At 52.2% G+C, this 17,728-nt stretch overlaps 1 protein-coding gene across 3 annotated transcripts; it reads left to right on the top strand.

The window, feature by feature from the left end:
- The first annotated feature begins 2,992 nt into the window (after window positions 1-2,992).
- On the top strand, window positions 2,993-12,666 carry FAM3A (FAM3 metabolism regulating signaling molecule A). 3 transcript variants are annotated; one of them, XM_081115199.1, is made up of 10 exons: window positions 3,025-3,150; window positions 3,480-3,552; window positions 5,748-5,861; window positions 6,424-6,447; window positions 7,956-8,079; window positions 8,195-8,253; window positions 9,190-9,240; window positions 9,776-9,860; window positions 9,937-10,063; window positions 11,204-12,666. In XM_081115199.1, the coding sequence occupies exons 2-10, from the start codon at window positions 3,540-3,542 to the stop codon at window positions 11,297-11,299; spliced, it is 693 nt and encodes a 230-aa protein (XP_080971325.1). In that variant the 5' UTR covers window positions 3,025-3,150; window positions 3,480-3,539; the 3' UTR covers window positions 11,300-12,666. The 3 variants fall into 3 exon arrangements, with proteins under 3 accessions (XP_080971324.1, XP_080971325.1, XP_080971326.1); XM_081115198.1 differs by having other exon boundaries at window positions 2,993-3,552; XM_081115200.1 differs by lacking the exons at window positions 3,025-3,150; window positions 3,480-3,552 and having other exon boundaries at window positions 5,837-5,861; window positions 7,918-8,079.
- The last annotated feature ends 5,062 nt before the right edge of the window (window positions 12,667-17,728 follow it).

Raw genomic sequence — 17,728 nt, 5'->3', positions numbered from 1 at the left:
ATTGGTTGCTTCTTGTATGTGGCCTAACTGAAGATTGAACCCACAGCATTGGCATACTGGGAGGGCCCTGTAACCAACCGAGCTACCCAGCCAGGGCTCACATCAGCTCTTTTTTTATGTGTTCTTAAAAACACACACACACAACATTTTTTTTTATTTCAGAGAGGAAGGGAGAAGGAGAGATAGAAACATCAATGATGAGAGAGAATCATTGATCAGCTGCCTCCTGCATGCCCCCCACTGAGAATCCAGCCCCTAACCCAGGCATGTGCCCTGACCAGGAATGGAACCATGACCCTCTGGTTCATGGGTAGATGCTCAACCACTGAGCCACAACAGCTGGGCTCACATCAGCTCTTGATGCCTAACCTGTGGTAGAGGTATGAGGGACAGATGAGGGTATTCAGTGTTACCTCAGATCTGAGTCCCTACCCTGAGGCACAGCATGAGGACCCAAGACACAACACAAGTCAGTGATGAGAGCTACACTGGGGCAGACATAAGGGCACTCAAATGTCACCTCAGCTCTATGTAGCTAGCTACACAAGTCAGAGATATGAGGGCCCAGGTGACAGCATCAACAGAAAGCCCAGATACGCATATTTACGGCAGAAAGGAGAATGGAGGGACTAGGAAGAGACATAAGGGCCCAATGGGACCCCCAACTATCAGTTCACACTGGGTGCTCACACATGAGGGCCCGGGTGGAGACAGTCAAAGTCAACAGAGGGACAGCCAACACAGCAGAGGGGAATGAGGGACCACTGAGGTGATTCGACTGTCACTTCAGCTTCGGGTGCCAAGTCTGGGGCAGAGGCAGGAGGTACCTGCACCGAGGCAGAAGCACACGAGCACACATGACTGTCATCAACTGACAACGGAACCATCGGTGTCCACACAGAGAGGGAAAGAGAGGTCTGTTGATGGTATCAACTGGCACATGAAGACCCAAGACAAAATAGTCAACTGGCACCTCAGCTATGGGAGCTACGCTGGGACCCAAGCAAGAGGGCCCAGAGGAGACATTCTCTGCCACCTCATGCGATTGCCTGTACCGGGTCATGGACATGGGTGCCTGTGACACGAGGGTCTAATCCTCTCTGCGTTCCCATCGTAAAACAGTCCCAGAGAAAATTAAGGACGCACACAAAGCTGTGAGCAAGATAACAACAATGTCCCCTAAGAATGACCTTCCTGGCAGATGCCCCAAGCCTGGCTGGCAGCCCAGGAGTGTGAGTGACTGAGAGCTCCCTCTAGGGGACATCACAACTATGAGCGTTGCAGGAGAGACCAGTGAGGAAGGCATGGTGCCCCAGGTTCAGTGCCCACAAATATGGGAGTGTTTGGCACATGGTCACCATTATCTCCAAGACCAAACTCCATAACAAAATCCAAATACTAAAAAAAAAAAAAAAAAAATCTAAATACTAACCCGCGACTGCAGCAGCAGGGTCCTGAAACTACCTTGATTTTTTTTTTTTAAATACACCTTTATGATTTCAGAGAGGAAGGAAGAGAGAGATAGTGTGGGAAACTGATATAGGGTTAAGCCTCGAACTGACCTGCTGGCAAAGTCACAAACAAGTCCTAGCTTAGAGGGCACAGTCCTCTTAGCATAATTAGGCTTGACCTTATAACACTCCCTAGATCTTATCTGGGAATCTAATGGGCTGAGGGAGTGCAGGAAGTATAACCACGGTGTAAACAAGTGAAACTCACAAGAACAGTGTAACCTTGGTAACCACTACCTTGTTTACCACTCACTATAAAAAGCTTGGTGAGGCCTGAGCGCAGTGGAAGTCCTTCCTCTTGAATTGGACTTGCCGCCTGGTCCCCCAATATTCCCAAATTACTTCCTGTCTTTTCTTTTTCATTTGTTGTGCGGCTCCTCTTCCAGACCCGAACCCTGAACCACGCGCAGGACGTGGAGGGAAACACTTACTACAGATAGAAACATCAATGATGAGAGAATCATTGATCGGCTGCCTCCTGCTGGGGATCCCCTACTGGGGATCAAGCCCACAACTCAGGCATGTGACCTTGACTGGAATCGAACCTGGGACCCTTCAGTCTGCAGGCTGACACTCTATCCACTGAACCAAATCAGCTAGGGTTACCTTGATCTTGTTAGGGAGAAAGAGAGAGGGTGATGTGTATGCTAGTGTAGAAGCTACTGGATTCTAACCAGAGATCTGGCACTGCCTAGCTATATAAGCTTTCTCTGCATTTTGGAACGTCAGCTTCCCCATAGTGAAGTCATGGAGTCAAAGAGCACGGATGTTTCTGTGGTTCCCATGCCACCCTGCTGCCCTCCAGAAGGAGTCCCGCTGACAGGGGTGGGCCCAGCTCTCCCAGTGCAGTGGGTGATCAGGTGCACTGGGTGGTGTCAGGGACGTCCTCCTGAGAGAGGCTAGAGGAGCAGGTATTCTCCCCTCCCATCATCAGAACGACATGGAAGACGGGGTGAACGCGCTGCCATCTAGAAATCAGACTGCGAGGAAAGGCATCAAAAGGCTGAGCCTCCTAGTCTCTGGTTCGTCGCATTCTGGTGTTTTCTCCTGCATCTTATTCTTTACCTCCCTGTTTCTAAAAGGCACATATATCCACTTTAAAACAATTTCTAATTACGCTCCCAGATCCATCCGCCTCTCTCTAGGCCTCAGAAATCCGACCGCAGGGCGCCGGCGTAACCCCAGCACTCTAAGCCTGGGAAGCTGGAATCTCCCCGCGAACTGGCCTCCAACCAGAGACTTCTGGGGCGGGGCATACGTGGACAGGGGCGGGGCCGGATAGGGATCCTCCCATTTGGCGATCAGTCAGCTCTTCCCAAGCACACGTCAGAGGCGGGCCGTTCTCACCCGGCGGCTGGAGCAAATGGAGGAGGAGGCCTGTGGGCGGGGCTTCTCCGGCCAGGGGCGGGGCCTCCGCTGCTTTCCACTCCCACCCCCCCACCTGGCTGCGGAGCGGCAAAGCCCTCGCCCCAGGCGGGGGTGGTGTCTGCGGGCTGTGGCCCCGCCCCGAGCCGCCATTGCAAGGCCTTGTGGGGCTGTGTGTCCTCTGCTCTCGCTCTCTCCTTCCTTTGCCGAGCAGGGCGGTGCGGCCGGCCTGACAGGGTCACCCCCGACCGAGGTCGCATCTCCCCACAGCTAGGCAAGTCTCCGGCCGGCCCAGCCCCCGTCGCAGGCCCCCGGGCCCGGAGGGGCGGCCTGAACTCGGGGCCTCCCAGGGGAGGGGCCTGCGTCCGAGAGAACCACTTTCATTTCCCAGCCTCAGAGGCTCCGCAGGCACGATCGACCTCGAGCCAACGCGTTTCCGAGACCCCCTCCTGTCCCGACAGGGCTTCTCTCCGCGTTCCCCGGAGCCTGGCCAGGTGGATGAACAAGTCCGTGCACCGATCGCGCCCGTCCCGCCGCAGGGGCCCAGCTCTGCCTCATCCCTGACCCCCACCCAAACCTGCTCTTCTGCTTTGTTGACTCCAGAGCGCACGGTCCCCAAACAGTTCACCTGCCGGCGGCCCCAACACAGCGGGAGACGTGGACATGAGGTTGGCAGGTGGGTGGCTTCCACAGTGAACAGGAGGAAGTTGGAAAGGAGACCCGGCTGGCCTAGGTGTCCAGGGGGCTGCAGCTGGAGGGGCCCAGGTGGACCACGGGGTTTGCTTTTGCAAACGGAGGACTGTGCACAAACATTCATTCCAGGACCTTGAACAAATCCTTTCACTTGCTAGCATTTCAGCTCCCCGAGCTGTGAGATGAGGATTAGGATAGTGAATTTCTACCACCTCGGGCAACTGGTTGCTGTTCGGAAAACAAGTTGTGGGAGAGAGGCTCCTGGGAGCACGGAGACTGGGTGGAGAGGTAGTGGTCTTAAAGGAGAAACTGACCCAAGTGGCTGTGGGGTTGAATATGAACATCTAGTGCTAGCCCTGCTGTCGGCTGGATAACGAAGGATGAACGTGGATTAGGGAGGGACAGCTTGGGGGATGGAAAGCAGAACTCAGGAATTAGAGTTCATACCTGGTAAGGTTGCAACATTATGAATGCATTCCGGTGCAGTGAGCCAGTGGGGAACTGGCTGGGAGGGTGTAGCCTCAAGGCTGGGGCAAAAAAAATAGGGTGCCACTGCCCCCTGGGGGGGTGATTCAAGGCGGGGAGTAGGTGAGAGCACCTATAAGGAGGGTAGAGGAAGAAGAGTAGAATAGGCAGAGAAGACAGCCTATCCCTTCCAGCAGGGAATTGTTTTCAGCAGCAGGGCCTGGGCAGTCAACTGAGAAGTCCAGAAAGATCAGGGCTGACAAGTGACCCGGGGAGTTGACACCAAGAATGTCATAGGTGGCCTTGGAAACAAGTTGGGTTTTGTTTTTGTTGTTGTGGGGGTTGTTTTTAATATATTTTTTATTGATTTCTGAGAGAGGAAGGGAGAGGGAGAGAGAGAAACATCAGTGATGAGAGGGAGTCATTGATCAGCTGCCTCCTGCATGCCCCACACTGGGGATCGAGTCCACAACCCGAGCATGTGCCCTGATCGGGAATCAAACCGTGACCTCCTGGTTCATAGGTGGATGCTCAACCACGGAGCCACGCCAGCCGAGCTTTTTGTTTGTTTGTTTTTGTTAATCCTCACCCAAGGATATTTTTTATAGTGGAAGGGAGGGATGGGGGGAGAGAGAGAGAGAGAGAGAGACATCAATTGGTTCCCTTTCTCCCCCACGCACCCCAACCAGGGCCAGGGATCAAGCCTGCAACCGAGGCAGACACTCTTGATTGAAATCGAACCCAGGACCTTTCAGTCCGCGGGCTGATGCTCTTAACTACTGAGAAAAACCGGCTAGGGCAGGAGGAGAGATGTTGAAAATAGAAGAGAAAGACAGAGATGGGATGATTGCTGTTACAAGAAACCTGAGTAGGGCCCTAGCCAGTTTGGCTCAGTGGACAGAGCGTCGGCCTGCGGACTGAAGGGTCCCAGGTTTGATTCTCGTCAAGGGCACATGCCCGGGTTGCAGGCTCAATCCCCAGTGGGGGGCGTGCAGGAGCCGGCCGATCTATGATTCTCTCTCATCATTGATGGTTCTATCTCTCTTTCCCCCTCCCTTCCTCTCTGAAATCAATTTTTTAAAATATATTTTATTGATTTTTTACAGAGAGGAAGGGAGAGGGATAGAGAGCTAGAAACATCGATGACAGAGAAACATGGATCAGCTGCCTCCTGCACACCTCCTACTGGAGATGTGCCCGAAACCAAGGTACATGCCCTTGACCGGAATCGAACCTGGGACCCTTCAGTCCGCAGGCCGACGCTCTATCCACTGAGCCAAACCGGTCAGGGCGAAATCAATTTTTAAAAAATTAAAAGAACAAAACAAGAAACCTGAACAGGGAGGAGAGCTAGGGATCCACGTCACAGCAGGTGAAGGGACTGGTCTTCAAAAGGACTAGGGACCTCCTCCTCCATCACAACAGGAGAAAGAGAGGGTGTGACGGGTGGATCACAAATACCCGCAGCCTCAGGCAGGAGGGTGGGTGCTCCTGGGGGAGTGTGAGCAGTGAGTTCTGGAAGGCCCCAGCACCTGCCCCGGGGGAAACCAAGCTGAGAGCCTTGGAGCTGCCACCCTCCGGCCGGTGGCCGGCCTCCTGTCCTCCAGTCCCTTCATCCCAAGTGGATGGGGAGATCTGGTTGCGAGAGGCCCTGGGACCGTTTGGAGCTCACTGGCATCTGAGGTGGCCTTGCCTTGTCCGTCCTGCCTCCAGGCCCCCTCCGCATCGTGGCCCTGATTGTGACCGTGGCTCTCACCTGGATCATAGTCAGCATCTTCCTGGGTGGGCCTGGCAGTGGCTTCTCTCGCATCCAGCAACTCTTCATCAGTGAGTGTGGGACTCTTCCTTGCCTGGCTACAGAGGTCCCCATGGTGGCCACCTGGGCCCGTGGGCTGAGGCTCAGGCTGGGGGTGGGAGGGGTCTGGATTTCCTTTCTCTTCCTCTGTCTGTCTCCTGGCATCCAGCACAGCCTTCTGGTTGGGAGGTTGCTTGGGCTGAGCAGCAAATCCCCGCTGATTAGTTCTGAGCCCAGTTGGAGTGGGCGGGGCTTGAGTAAGGGGCAGAGGGATTTCCACTGAACATTGGGGATGACTCCCTGGTTGCTCCCTGCCGACCTTCTGCTGAGCTCTGAGATTAGGAGGGGACTCTACACCTTATCTCTAGTGACCTAAGTACTTTGTACAATTCCAACTTACCCTTTTCCTGGAGCAGGGAGCTTTGCATATGAACATCATTTAGACTTGAGCAAGAACATGCCAAGATCAGCCTGGCTTAGCCCTTGGCCTCTGAGCCTGTTACTCCACCACCTTGACTGCATGGTATGGGGCCAGGCTGCCCTGCTGCAGGCCAGGAGGCCTCCGCACTAACAGAAACAACTCTCTCCCCACAGGCCCAGAGAACTCAGTGACGGCAGGTAAGGCTCCTGTTACCTCCCTGCCCCTCTTCTGGGCCTGCCCCTCCTCCTACTTATGTGATACCCTGCCTGCCCCCAGCTCTCCAGGGTTTCTGGTTTCCACTTATCTCTCCCCAAACTGGCCATTACAGCCCGCTGAGCCGCTTGCATGCCGTCAACCTAGGAAACAAGTTCCCTGCTTCCAGAATACACTGGTGGGACAGGCATAGGATAGAAATTCCCATTCCAGCCTGGCCAGTGTTGTTCAGTGGTTGAGCATCGACCTATGAACCAGGAGGTCACAGTTCGATTCCTGGTCAGGACTCCATCCCTAGTAGGCGACCTGCAGGAGGCAGCCGATCAATGATTCTCTCTCTCATCATTGGTATTTCTTTTTTTAAATATATTTTTATTGATTTTTTACAGAGAGAAATGGAGAGGGATAGAGAGTTAGAAACATCGATGAGCGAGAAACATCCATCAGCTGCCTCCTGCACACCCCCCACTGGGGATGTGCCTGCAACCAAGATACATGCCCTTGACCAGAATCAAACCTAGGACCCTTCAGTCCCCAGACCGACGCTCTATCCAGTGAGCCAAACCAGCTAGGGCACATCATTGATATTTCTATCTCTCTCACTCTCCTTTCCTTTGTGAAATCAATAAAAAAATCAATTTTTTTTGGGGGGGGGCATAAATGTGTTTATTGGCAAGGTATAAAACCAATCCAGGAAAGTAAAATTACCAGTTTAATAAAATGATTGCACACATTCTTTAAAAAATTATTCTTACTCATTGATTTGGAAATGATTTCAAATCTATAGAAAATTGGAAAAAATTAGGACAAAGAATATTGTACCCAGCTTCACCTTTTGTTAATATTCTGCTGCTTTATTAAAAATATATTTTTAAAATATCTTTTATGGGGACACAATACAGCCTGTGACAGAGGTTGTCCTTCTGTCTTTCCACCTCTGCCCCATGGGAATCAAGTGCTTTCTCTCTTTGTTCAAAAAACATATTTTTGTTGATTTCAGAGAAGAAGGGAGAGGGAGAGAGAGATAGAAAATCAGATGAGAGAATCATTGATAGGCTGCCGCCTGCACGCCCCACATTGGGGATCGAGCCCGAAACCCGGGCATGGGCCCTGACCAGGAATCAAATCATGACCCCCTGGTTCATAGGTTGACGCTCAACCAGTGAGCGACGCCGCTCTCTCAGTTACTGCTCTCCTTCAGTCTGTTCTGGCCGTACGCGCATCTGTACATTTGCCCTCCCAGCTGCTACTCCTTTCTCTTCTCCGATCAGTGGCAGAAAAGCCTCCCTAGGGGTCCCTGTCACCTTGCCTGCGGCCCAGGGGATACAGAATGCCTGGAGGTGTTCCTGGCCTGAGCCATGTCCTCTCCCTGAACTGGCCCCCTGCTCAATCATCAGTCATTCCTCCCTATGGGCCGGTCCTGACCTCCCTCCCTCAGACTTCGGATGACCCAGGGCCAGGCCCATGGGTCACCCCTCCTGTCCCTGCCCAGAGCCACGGGCCAGGAAGTACAAGTGCGGCCTGCCCCAGCCATGTCCTGAGGAGCACCTGGCCTTCCGCATGGTCAGCGGGGCTGCCAATGTCATCGGACCCAAGATCTGCCTGGAGGACAAGATGTGAGTTCCTTGGGGTGTAGGGGGGGGCGGGGGAGGGAATGGGTGATCGGAAGCTGGGCCTGCAAGGTCAGGAGAATGGAGCAGACGTGCCACTTGAGGGCTGTCCCCTTGCTAGGCTCATGAGCAGTGTGAAGGACAACGTGGGTCGAGGACTGAACATTGCCCTGGTGAATGGTAAGTTCCCTCGGATGTGGGGTCAGAGTTTGGTTGAGGAAAGGGGAACCCTGCTGTGCTGTGACCTTCCCCACCCCCTCCCCTTCCCACCCTTCCCCTCCCCTCCAAATTCCCAAGGAGGCGGGGCAGGGGTTTGTGCTAGCTGAAGGGTCCACAGAAGTAACTCAATGAACAAAAGCATGGTGGCAGTAGATCCCTGCCGGTGTGGCCCAGAGGTTGAGTAGTCAACCCATGAACCAGGAGATCATGGCTCGATTTCGATTCCCGGTCAGGGCACATGCCCTGGTTGCCGAATCGATCCCCAGTGGGGGGCATGCAGGAGGCAGCTGATCATGGATTCTCATCATTGATGTTTCTATCTCTCTCTCCCTCTCTGAAATCAAGAAAAAATATATGTATTTATTTTTTAAAAGGATGATAGTAGGAAAGAATTAGGAGTTTCCAGGAATTTGAAGGGCACACCTGGAGGGCCTCAAATGCCAGGCAGAAGCTTTGCAGCCTTGGATGGGCCGCCGCTGTCTGAATAAGGGGCATAGTTGGCAGGAATATGGGGGCATATATATTTTTTGCTTTTTTAAAAAAGTGTTTCCCTTTATTGATTTTTGAGAGAGAGAGAAAGGGAGAGGGATAGAGAGAGAGAAACATCATCGATCGACTGCCTCCTGCACGCCTCCTACTGGTGATCGAGCCCACAACCCGGGCATGTGCCCTGACCAAGAATCTAAATCAAACCATGACCTCCTGGTTCATGGGTCAACATTCAACCACTGAGCCACACCAGCCAGGCTGATATGGGGGGATATTTGAAAAGGTTCTAGAAGGGTTGCACCCAGTGACCATGCCATGTGGTGAGCCTAGTATGGGAGGACCGAGGTGGTAGGGTGGGTTTGCCCTGCTGGCTAGCCCAGGAAGACCCCATCCTCCCTGTTGATCCAGGTGTCAGCGGTGAGCTCATCGAGGCCCGGGCCTTCGACATGTGGGCAGGAGGTGAGTGGCCGCCTGGCCCCCCAGTTTTGACTGTGCAGCAGAATGACTGGGTGTCCAGTGGTTCTCAACCTTCTGGCCCTTTAAATACAGTTCCTCATGTTGTGACCCAACCATAAAATTATTTTCATTGCTACTTCATAACTGTCATGTTGCTACTGTGATGCATCGTAATGTAAATATCTGATATGCAGGATGGTCTCAGGCGACCCCTGTGAAAGGGTTGTTCGACCGCCAAAGGGGTCGCGACCCACAGGTTGAGAACCACTGCAAACACTGCCCTTCCTCTGGCCATTCGCTGGGGGCTTCTCGAGCACTTCCTTGGGTTTGGAAAAGGCAGGGGCAGGGGCAGGGACAGGTGTGTGGCCATGGGGAGTGCCCTGGCTTCGTATACCAGTTTGTTCCTGTCACCCTTAGTGGGGTGTGTCCCTGGCCTGATCCCTACTTTAAGTGTCCTCATTCGGAGAATAGGGGTTAGTGGGGGAGGGAAGCCCAGTGGTGCCTGATGCTCCGTGTTCCATGGGATCTGTGCCCCCAGATGTCAACGATCTTCTGAAGTTTATTCGGCCACTGCATGAAGGCACCCTGGTGTTTGTGGCATCTTACGACGACCCCGCCACCAAGTAAGTGCTTGCCCGGGCCAGCCTCAGCCTTGCCCTCCTATGGCAACCACTCACACCTTCTCCTTCTGTGCGGCAGGATGAACGAAGAGACCAGGAAGCTTTTCAGCGATTTGGGCAGCAAGAATGTCAAGGACCTAGCCTTCCGGGACAGCTGGGTGTTTGTGGGGGCCAAGGGTGTGCAGAACAAGAGCCCCTTTGAGCAGGTACGGGGCGGTGGGGGAGGCTGGCAACTCCACTTCCCAGACCAGGGAGCTGGCCCGGGCTTTCTGCCTGCATCTCATGAGGTCCCCCTTTGTTCATGCTGTAGCCTTCCCTAAATCCTGTTCCTACACCCCCACCCGAGGCAACTCTGGCCCCCTCCTGTATGGATTTTACCCTAAAGGGTCTTTACTTTTATTTTTTCAAGTATTGATTTCTTGAAATTTGTTTATTTTTATTTATTTCCGAGAGGAAGGGAGAGGGAGAGAGAGATAGAACCATCAATGAAGAGAGAGAATCACTGATGGGCTGCCTCCTGCACGCCCCCCACCTGGGACCGAGCCCGCAACCCGGGCATGTGCCCTGACCGGGAATTGCACCATGACCTCCTGGTTCATAGGTCGATGCCCAACCACTGAGCCCACCGGCCAGGCCCTAAAGGGTCTCTGAGTGTTACACACTGGCAACACTCACAAGTAAGAAACTCGCCTCCTAAACACTTCAAGATGCTTGGTCCTCCCATCCTCCCGAAACCCAATACCCAGATTCACGCTGCATGCCCTTCTGCACCAGCCTGGCTGCTATCTGGCTCACGGCTCCTCTGGGGTCACCCGTGTCAGGCCCCATGCGAGGGGCTAGGAAGCCCCAGGTGCCATCCTCATTGCTGGGAAGCTCCCTGTTCTGTGAAAGCCATGGTGTCCCCAAGCCCTGCTCCTCACAGCAGGACTAAAGAAATAGCCTCCACTGATTTCTGGAAGCTTCTGGTTACCAAAAGAGCAGCTTAACAGTCCCCCCCACCCCCCGCGAGAAGAAACACTCCCTCTGAGCTTGCTCTTCCTATAACTTCCAGCAGCTCCCGTGGGCTGGGCAGAGACAGGCATACAGACAGACCCCTTCCTTCCCTCCCCAGCGTGTGCCAGGCCCACAGAGGTACAGAGGAGTTGGCCTCTCACTGCACCTGTGGAGGTCACGCCGGGGCAGCCAGGGCTATTTCTCCATGAGAAAGATCAAGGTGCCGGGACAGACAGAGGGGGCGGGTGCCCTGAGAGTGCACGGTTGGCTGACACTGGCCCAGGGGCACTGCCAGTTCTTTCTCGGGTGCGTGAGGGCTGAGGCTGTGACGCCCTGCTCCTTTGACCCCGCAGCATGTGAAGAACAGCAGACACACCAACAAGTATGAAGGCTGGCCCGAGGCGCTGGAGATGGAAGGCTGCATCCCAAGGAGAAGCACGGCCAGCTAGCCAGCCAAGCGACGACCAGGCTAAGGAGGCTGCGTGTGCCTGGCCCAGGAGGAGGCAGAAGTGGTGCCAGCGCAGGGCTGAGTCCCGACCCCACACCGGCCAGGAGCGCTCTCTTGTTCAACACATCAGGGCTCCGAGGCCGTGAGCGGTGACCCGTGTGTGACTGGTGGCGGGGACTGCGATGGCCAGTCTCATTGTACTTTGGCAGGGGAGCCCAGCTCCCCATCTCCTTTTCCTAAGGCTGCTTTCGCTAGTCAGCCCCCACTCACTTCCCAAGGCCCTGGGTGCTCGCCCCCTGGCTGCACAGCCACCTGGTTGGGCAACTTCCGGAACCTCTCCGCCCAGAGCCGCTCACTGCTCTGCAGACTAGTCCTGTTTCCCACAGGTTTCCTTCCGGTGAGCCACATCTGGCGGCCCATGGCAGGGACCTACCTGGCTGCCTCCTGCCCCGCTCTCTGTAGGAAGGGGCCGCCTTAGAGCCTGGCTGGCCAGGGCAGTAAGGCAGTGAGCCTGGTCACGGGCCCTGGTGCAGTGGGTGGCAGCTCCTGCAGTTTGTTACAGAACCCGGCTTCTAGATGACCTCTTAATAAATTGGTGCCCCAGTGGAATGTGTGCACTCAACATGGAGTCGGGTGGCGTTGTCCTTGGGAGAGGGATATGGCCTGGAGGCCCAGCCAACCTACCCCCACGGCCTTAGCAGACAGCCTTTGTCTCCAGGACTCTGCCACGGACATGTCCTGCTGTCGCTGAGCTGGGACTCAGGTAGCAAGCAGAGCAGCTCGCCAGCTGGTAGCCCGTATCCTTGCCCGAAAGGGACAGTTCTGCTCTCTGGACAGGAAACCCACCAACTCCCTCACACACAGCACAGGCCTGTAGGAACACCCGATGGGGATTAAATCCTGCCCGGGCCTCCCACTACACCCAGCCTCCCTGGGAGCCAGTGTGTGTTCCCCCCAGCACTCAGCTTTGGGTGCCTTTGAAATCAGGCCTGCAAAGGGCAGCGTCATGTGGACTATTTATCATTTCTCACAGATTATTCTTTCCCTTCATTGAACGAGAACCAGCAAGAAACTAGCAGAAGTTTTGCTGGAATACCACATTGCGGGGTTGGGGGGGTACGCAGGTTCTACGGTATGGAGTCAGAAATGGGAGAGAAGCCCTAACCGGTCTGGCTCAGTGGATAGAGCGTCGGCCTGCGGACTGAAGGGTCCCAGGTTCGATTCCGGTCAAGGGCATGTACCTTGGTTGCAGGCACATCCCCAGCGGGGGGGGTGCAGGAGGCGACTGATCGATGTTTCTCTCTCATTGATGTTTCTAACTCTCTATCCCTCTCCCTTCTTCTCTGTAAGAAATCAATAAAATATATTTAAAAAAAAAAAAAAAAAAGAAATGGGAGAGAAGTCACTGCCCTAGCCAGTTTGGCTCAGTGGATAGAGTGTTGCCCAGGAGATGCTGATCACCCAGCCTGGCCCTCTATCAAGCACTGTACATGTATCTGTTTTTTCATAGACTTTTTTTTAACTTTTTCTTTGCTAATCCTCACCTGAGGATATTTTTTCTTTTTAGAGATAGTAGAAAGGAGGGACGGAGTCGGGGAGAGCGAGAGAGAAAAAAAACATTGATGTGAGAGAAACACATCAACTGGTTATCTCCCAACTGGGGCTGGGGATCGAATCTGCAACCTAGGTACGTTCCCTTGACCAGCAACCAAACCCATGACCCTTCAGTCCATGGGCCAACGCTCTAACCACTGAGCTAAACAAGCCACGGCTAGACTTTCCTTTTTAGGGTTTTAGGTTCACAGAAAAGTTGAGCAGAAAGTACAATGAGCCCTGGCTGGTGTGGCTCAGTGGAAGAGCACTGGCCCAGGCACCAAAGGGTCACGGGTTCGATTCCTGGTCAAGAGCACATACCTTGATTGCAGGTTCGATCCCCAGCCCTGGTTTGGGGTGGTGTGGGAGGAAATCACTGTGTTTCTCTCACATTGATGTTTCTCTCTCCCCCCTCCTTCCCACTCTCTGAAAAGCAATGGAAAAAATATACTCAGGTGAGGATTAACAACAAAAAAAGTACAGAGAGTTACTACGTACATCATCATCACCCAAAGCCCACAGTTGACATTAGGTTCCCTCTTGTGTGGTAGTCTGTGGATTTGACAAATATATAATGATGTGTAGCTACCATTATAGTATACATGTATTCATTTTTTTAAATACATTTTATTGATTTTTTACAGAGAGGAGAGGGATAGAGAGTTAGAAACATCAATGAGAAACATTGATCAGCTGCCTCCTGCACACCCCCCATCAGGGATGGGCCCGCAACCAAGGTACATGCCTCGACTGGAATTGAACCTGGGACCCTTCAGTCTGCAGGCTGACGCTCTATCAACTGAGCCAAACTGGTTAGGGCCATGTATTCATTTTTAAACCTTTAATTAGGGAAATTTTCAAAAGTCCCCCAAAGTAGATAGAATACTGTAAATAAACCTCAATATACCCTTTGGGGCTACCACAGTGATAAAATGAAAGGGAACCTCACTGAAGGTCTGTACTGCAAGGCTGGGTGGCTTGGAGGCCCCACCATGCCTCTCGAACAACTGCTGTGACTGCCAGCCTTCCCCAAACATTCACCAAATGTCTGCGAGATTGAGCCCCAGTCATAGCTCCTAACTTCTCAGGGGTCTGTGCCCTCCCTGGGGGTCACCAGAGTCACACAGATGGAAGCAGTAGGCCAGCTTTGTCCCCCACTTGGCCTCATGCAGACTAGAAGCTGATGACTGTGGAGTGCAGCTGCCTGCCTTTCCAAAGTGGAGGTCAAACTTTATCCTGCAGTCCTCCTCTGCCAGGATGTCCCCCACTCCACCCAGAGCCCTCTCCTTTAGGCGTTACAACATCCTCGGTTACAAGTACCAGAATCCCAACTCAAACTGGCATAAGCAAAAAATAAGTAATGAGCCTGTCTAGCATGGCTCAGTGGTTAAGCATCAACCCATGAACCAGGAGGTCACGATTCGATTCCCAGGGCACATGACTGGGTTGCAGGCTCCATCTCCAGTGGAGCACGTGCAGGAGCGGGCCGATGGATGTTTCTATCTATATCACTCTCCCTTCCTCTCTTTGTAAAATCAATAAAAACATTTTTAAAAAATAAGTAAATAGCCCTGGCTGGGTACCGACTTCTGCACATGGGCCACGAAGTTTCAATCGCACTGTACGTGCATGTCCGCACGTGGTATTTTGTGGAAGAGCCACAATCAAGGGGCCAAAGAGCCACATGTGGCTCGCAAGCTGCAGTTTGCCGACCACTGGGTTAGAGCATCATCCTGATATGCCAAAGTTGCAGGTTCAATCCCCAGTTGGCACACACGAGAATCAACCAATCCTATATAATAAAAGGCCAATATGTAAATCAACCGAATGGTGGGACGACTGGTGGCTATGATGCACACTGACCACCATGGGGCAGATGGTCAAAGCAGGAACTGTCCCCTGGTGGTCAGTGTACTCCCACAGGGGGAGTACCACTCAGCCAGAAGCCCTGAGCCAGGCTCACAGCTGGCAAGCACAGCAGCCATGGTGGGAGCCTCTCCCGCCTCCTCAGCAGCACTAAGGATGTCCAACTGCTGGCTTAGGTCCGCTCCCTGTCAGTTGGACACCCCCCAAGGGGCTCCTGGACTGCGAGAGGGCGCAGGCCAGTCTGAGGGACGCCCCCTCCACCAGTACACGAATTTCGTGCACTGAGCCTCTAGTAAATACATAAATAAGTGGAACAACAAATATCTCTATCTCTCAATCAATAAAAAAAATTTTTTTAAAGTAATAACAGGAAGGGGACTTATTATTCCTGTAATGGACCCCAAAGCCCACAGGTGATACCAGTTCTAATAAAGTCACCAGGCCCTGGCCAGTTTGGCTCAGTGGATAGAGCATCTGCCTGAGGACTGAAGGGTCCCGGGTTCGATTCCAGTCAAGGGGACATGTCTGGGTTGCAGGCTGGATCAACCACTAGGGGGCGTGCAGGAGGTGGCTGATCCATGATTCTCATCAATGATGTTTCTATCTCCCTCTCCCTTTCTCTCTGAAATCAATAAAAATAAAAAATATATATTTTTTAAAAGTCACCAGGATATGGGCTCTCTCCATCTCTGGGCTTTGCTTTTCTCTGTATTTTATTCCTTTTCACACATGTGTTTCCCCCAGGGAGGGGGAGGCAACCCCAGCCAAAAAAGAGCTCTCACCTTCCCAATAGTTCCTCTATTTGTCCCTGGAGACTGACTCTCATTGGTCCAGACTGGGGTATGGGCTTACCTTGCATCAGTCTGTGTGGCTCTGTTTGGCTATACCTGGGCATATGCCTACCCCAGAGGTCAATGTTGGGGTCATCCACATGCAAGCCTTGTGTACTGAGAGTAAAGGAGAGATGGTTCCCCCAAAGGAAATTGAGGTACTGTGACGTAATGCTAGGTAGGCACTACACTTCCCTGTAAAGATCAAATACATCCAGCCCAGCCAGTGTGGCTCAGTGGTTGAGCATCAACCTATAAACCAGATCACGTTTCGATTCCCAATCATGGCACATGCCCAGGTTGCGGGCTCAATCCCCAGTATGGGGTGTGCCGGAGGCGGCTGATCAATGATTCTCTCTCATCATTGATGTTTCTATCTCTTCCTCTCTTCTCTCTGAAATCAATAACAATATATTTTTTTAAAAAGATCAAATACATCCCCTCCTTGTGCTTGTATAGAACATGACTTCCATGCACCTTATTTATCTCAGAGCAGCGGAAGGTAGGAACTGCTCTCAGGATCACCATTGTGACCCTATTAATAAGGTGGCAGGTCTCCCATCTGAGGTGCATTTGTATTGGTTCAGCTGTTATAATTTGTTCTGTCTGTTCTCAGTCTAGATGACTTCTCTTTTGAAACTAGATTATCTTGACTGATCTGTAGAGCTTCCTCCTCTTCTGGAGTAAATTATTAATCCGTTAAAGTAACTGCAAACATTACCTTGCCTTTAATTTGGCCCCACCTTTTTCCTGCAGAGAAAGCCTCCAAATTGCCTCCTGTGAGACAACCCAGCAGCCCACTCTGGCTTTTCAGGGAAGGCTGACATCAATGACGATAATGGGGAGCAACCTTCTGACTGCATTTGCTCTCCTTGAGCACCAATTCCCATTCAGTTGGAATATAAAAATACAGGTTTCACCCGGCTGCTGGGGCTCAGTGACTGAGCGTCCATCCATGAACCAGGAGGTCACGGTTCGATTCTGGGTCAGGGCACATGCCTGGGTTGTGAGCTCAGTCCCCAGTAGGGGACATGCAGGAGGCAGCCAATCAATGATTCTCTCTCATCATTAATGTTTCCATCTCTCCCTCTCCCTTCCTCTCTGAAATCAATAATAATAAAAATAAAAAAACACAGGTTTTGCCCTGGTTCATGGCTCAACTGGTTGGAGTGTCATCCCATACACCAACAGGTTGTGGGTTCGATTTCTGGTCAGGGCACATACCTAGATTGGGAGTTCAACCCCTTGTCAGGGTTCTTATGGGAGGCAACTGATCAGTGTTTCTCTCTCACATCAATGTTTCTCTCTCTCCCTCTCTCTCACAAAATCAATAAACATATCCTCGGGCAAGGAAAAAAAAACACAAAAATAAACCAAAAACCGCAGGTTTTCTCCAGGAAGCACACATCTCTTACCCTGCTCTTGCACTGGACCCATTCCCCTTATCCCTCTGGCCAGCTTTACCCGGTCCTCAGACAGCCCGACCCCCACCACACTTTTGCAAGCTGCAGTCCTCAATGCCGCATGTGCCAAGCCAAGCCCTTTCACATGTGCCAGCCTGCTTCCAGCAGGACCCCTGAACTCCACTTGAGACGGGCAGTAGCAAATGTTCCCAGACACCAAGTCCACATGCAAATGGCTTACGACTTACTGGTCCCCTGGGACTAAAGAACAGAGCTATGGCCTCTGAATATTTTTGATCACCCACATAAATCCAACCCTCTTAAGCATGCAACCCCACACTGTATGTATACATGCATATCATATGCACATACTAGTCTAAATTTTATTTTATTTTTTTAAATATATTTTATTGATTTTTTACAGAGAGGAAGGGAAAGAGATAGAGAGTTAGAAACATCGATGAGAGAGAAACATTGATCAGCTGCCTCCTGCACATCTCCCACTGGGGATGTGCCAGCAACCCAGGTACATGCCCTTGACCGGAATCGAACCTGGGACCCTTCAGTCCGCAGGCCGACGCTCTATCCACTGAGCCAAACCGGTTTCGGCAATTTTATAAAACAAATATGAAATTTTAAAATAAAATGTATTTAATACATTTTTATTTAAAGTATTATATTCATTTGAAAATGCAAATGAAAGTAGAGATGATGTGGGTTTACACATTCTCAACGATG

This window comes from Myotis nattereri (genome assembly GCF_964212035.1).
Source record: "Myotis nattereri genome assembly, chromosome: X".
Taxonomy (NCBI): Eukaryota; Metazoa; Chordata; class Mammalia; order Chiroptera; family Vespertilionidae; genus Myotis; species Myotis nattereri.
Note: the sequence above shows the minus strand (reverse complement) of the source record. Positions and strands in the feature narration are given on the sequence as shown.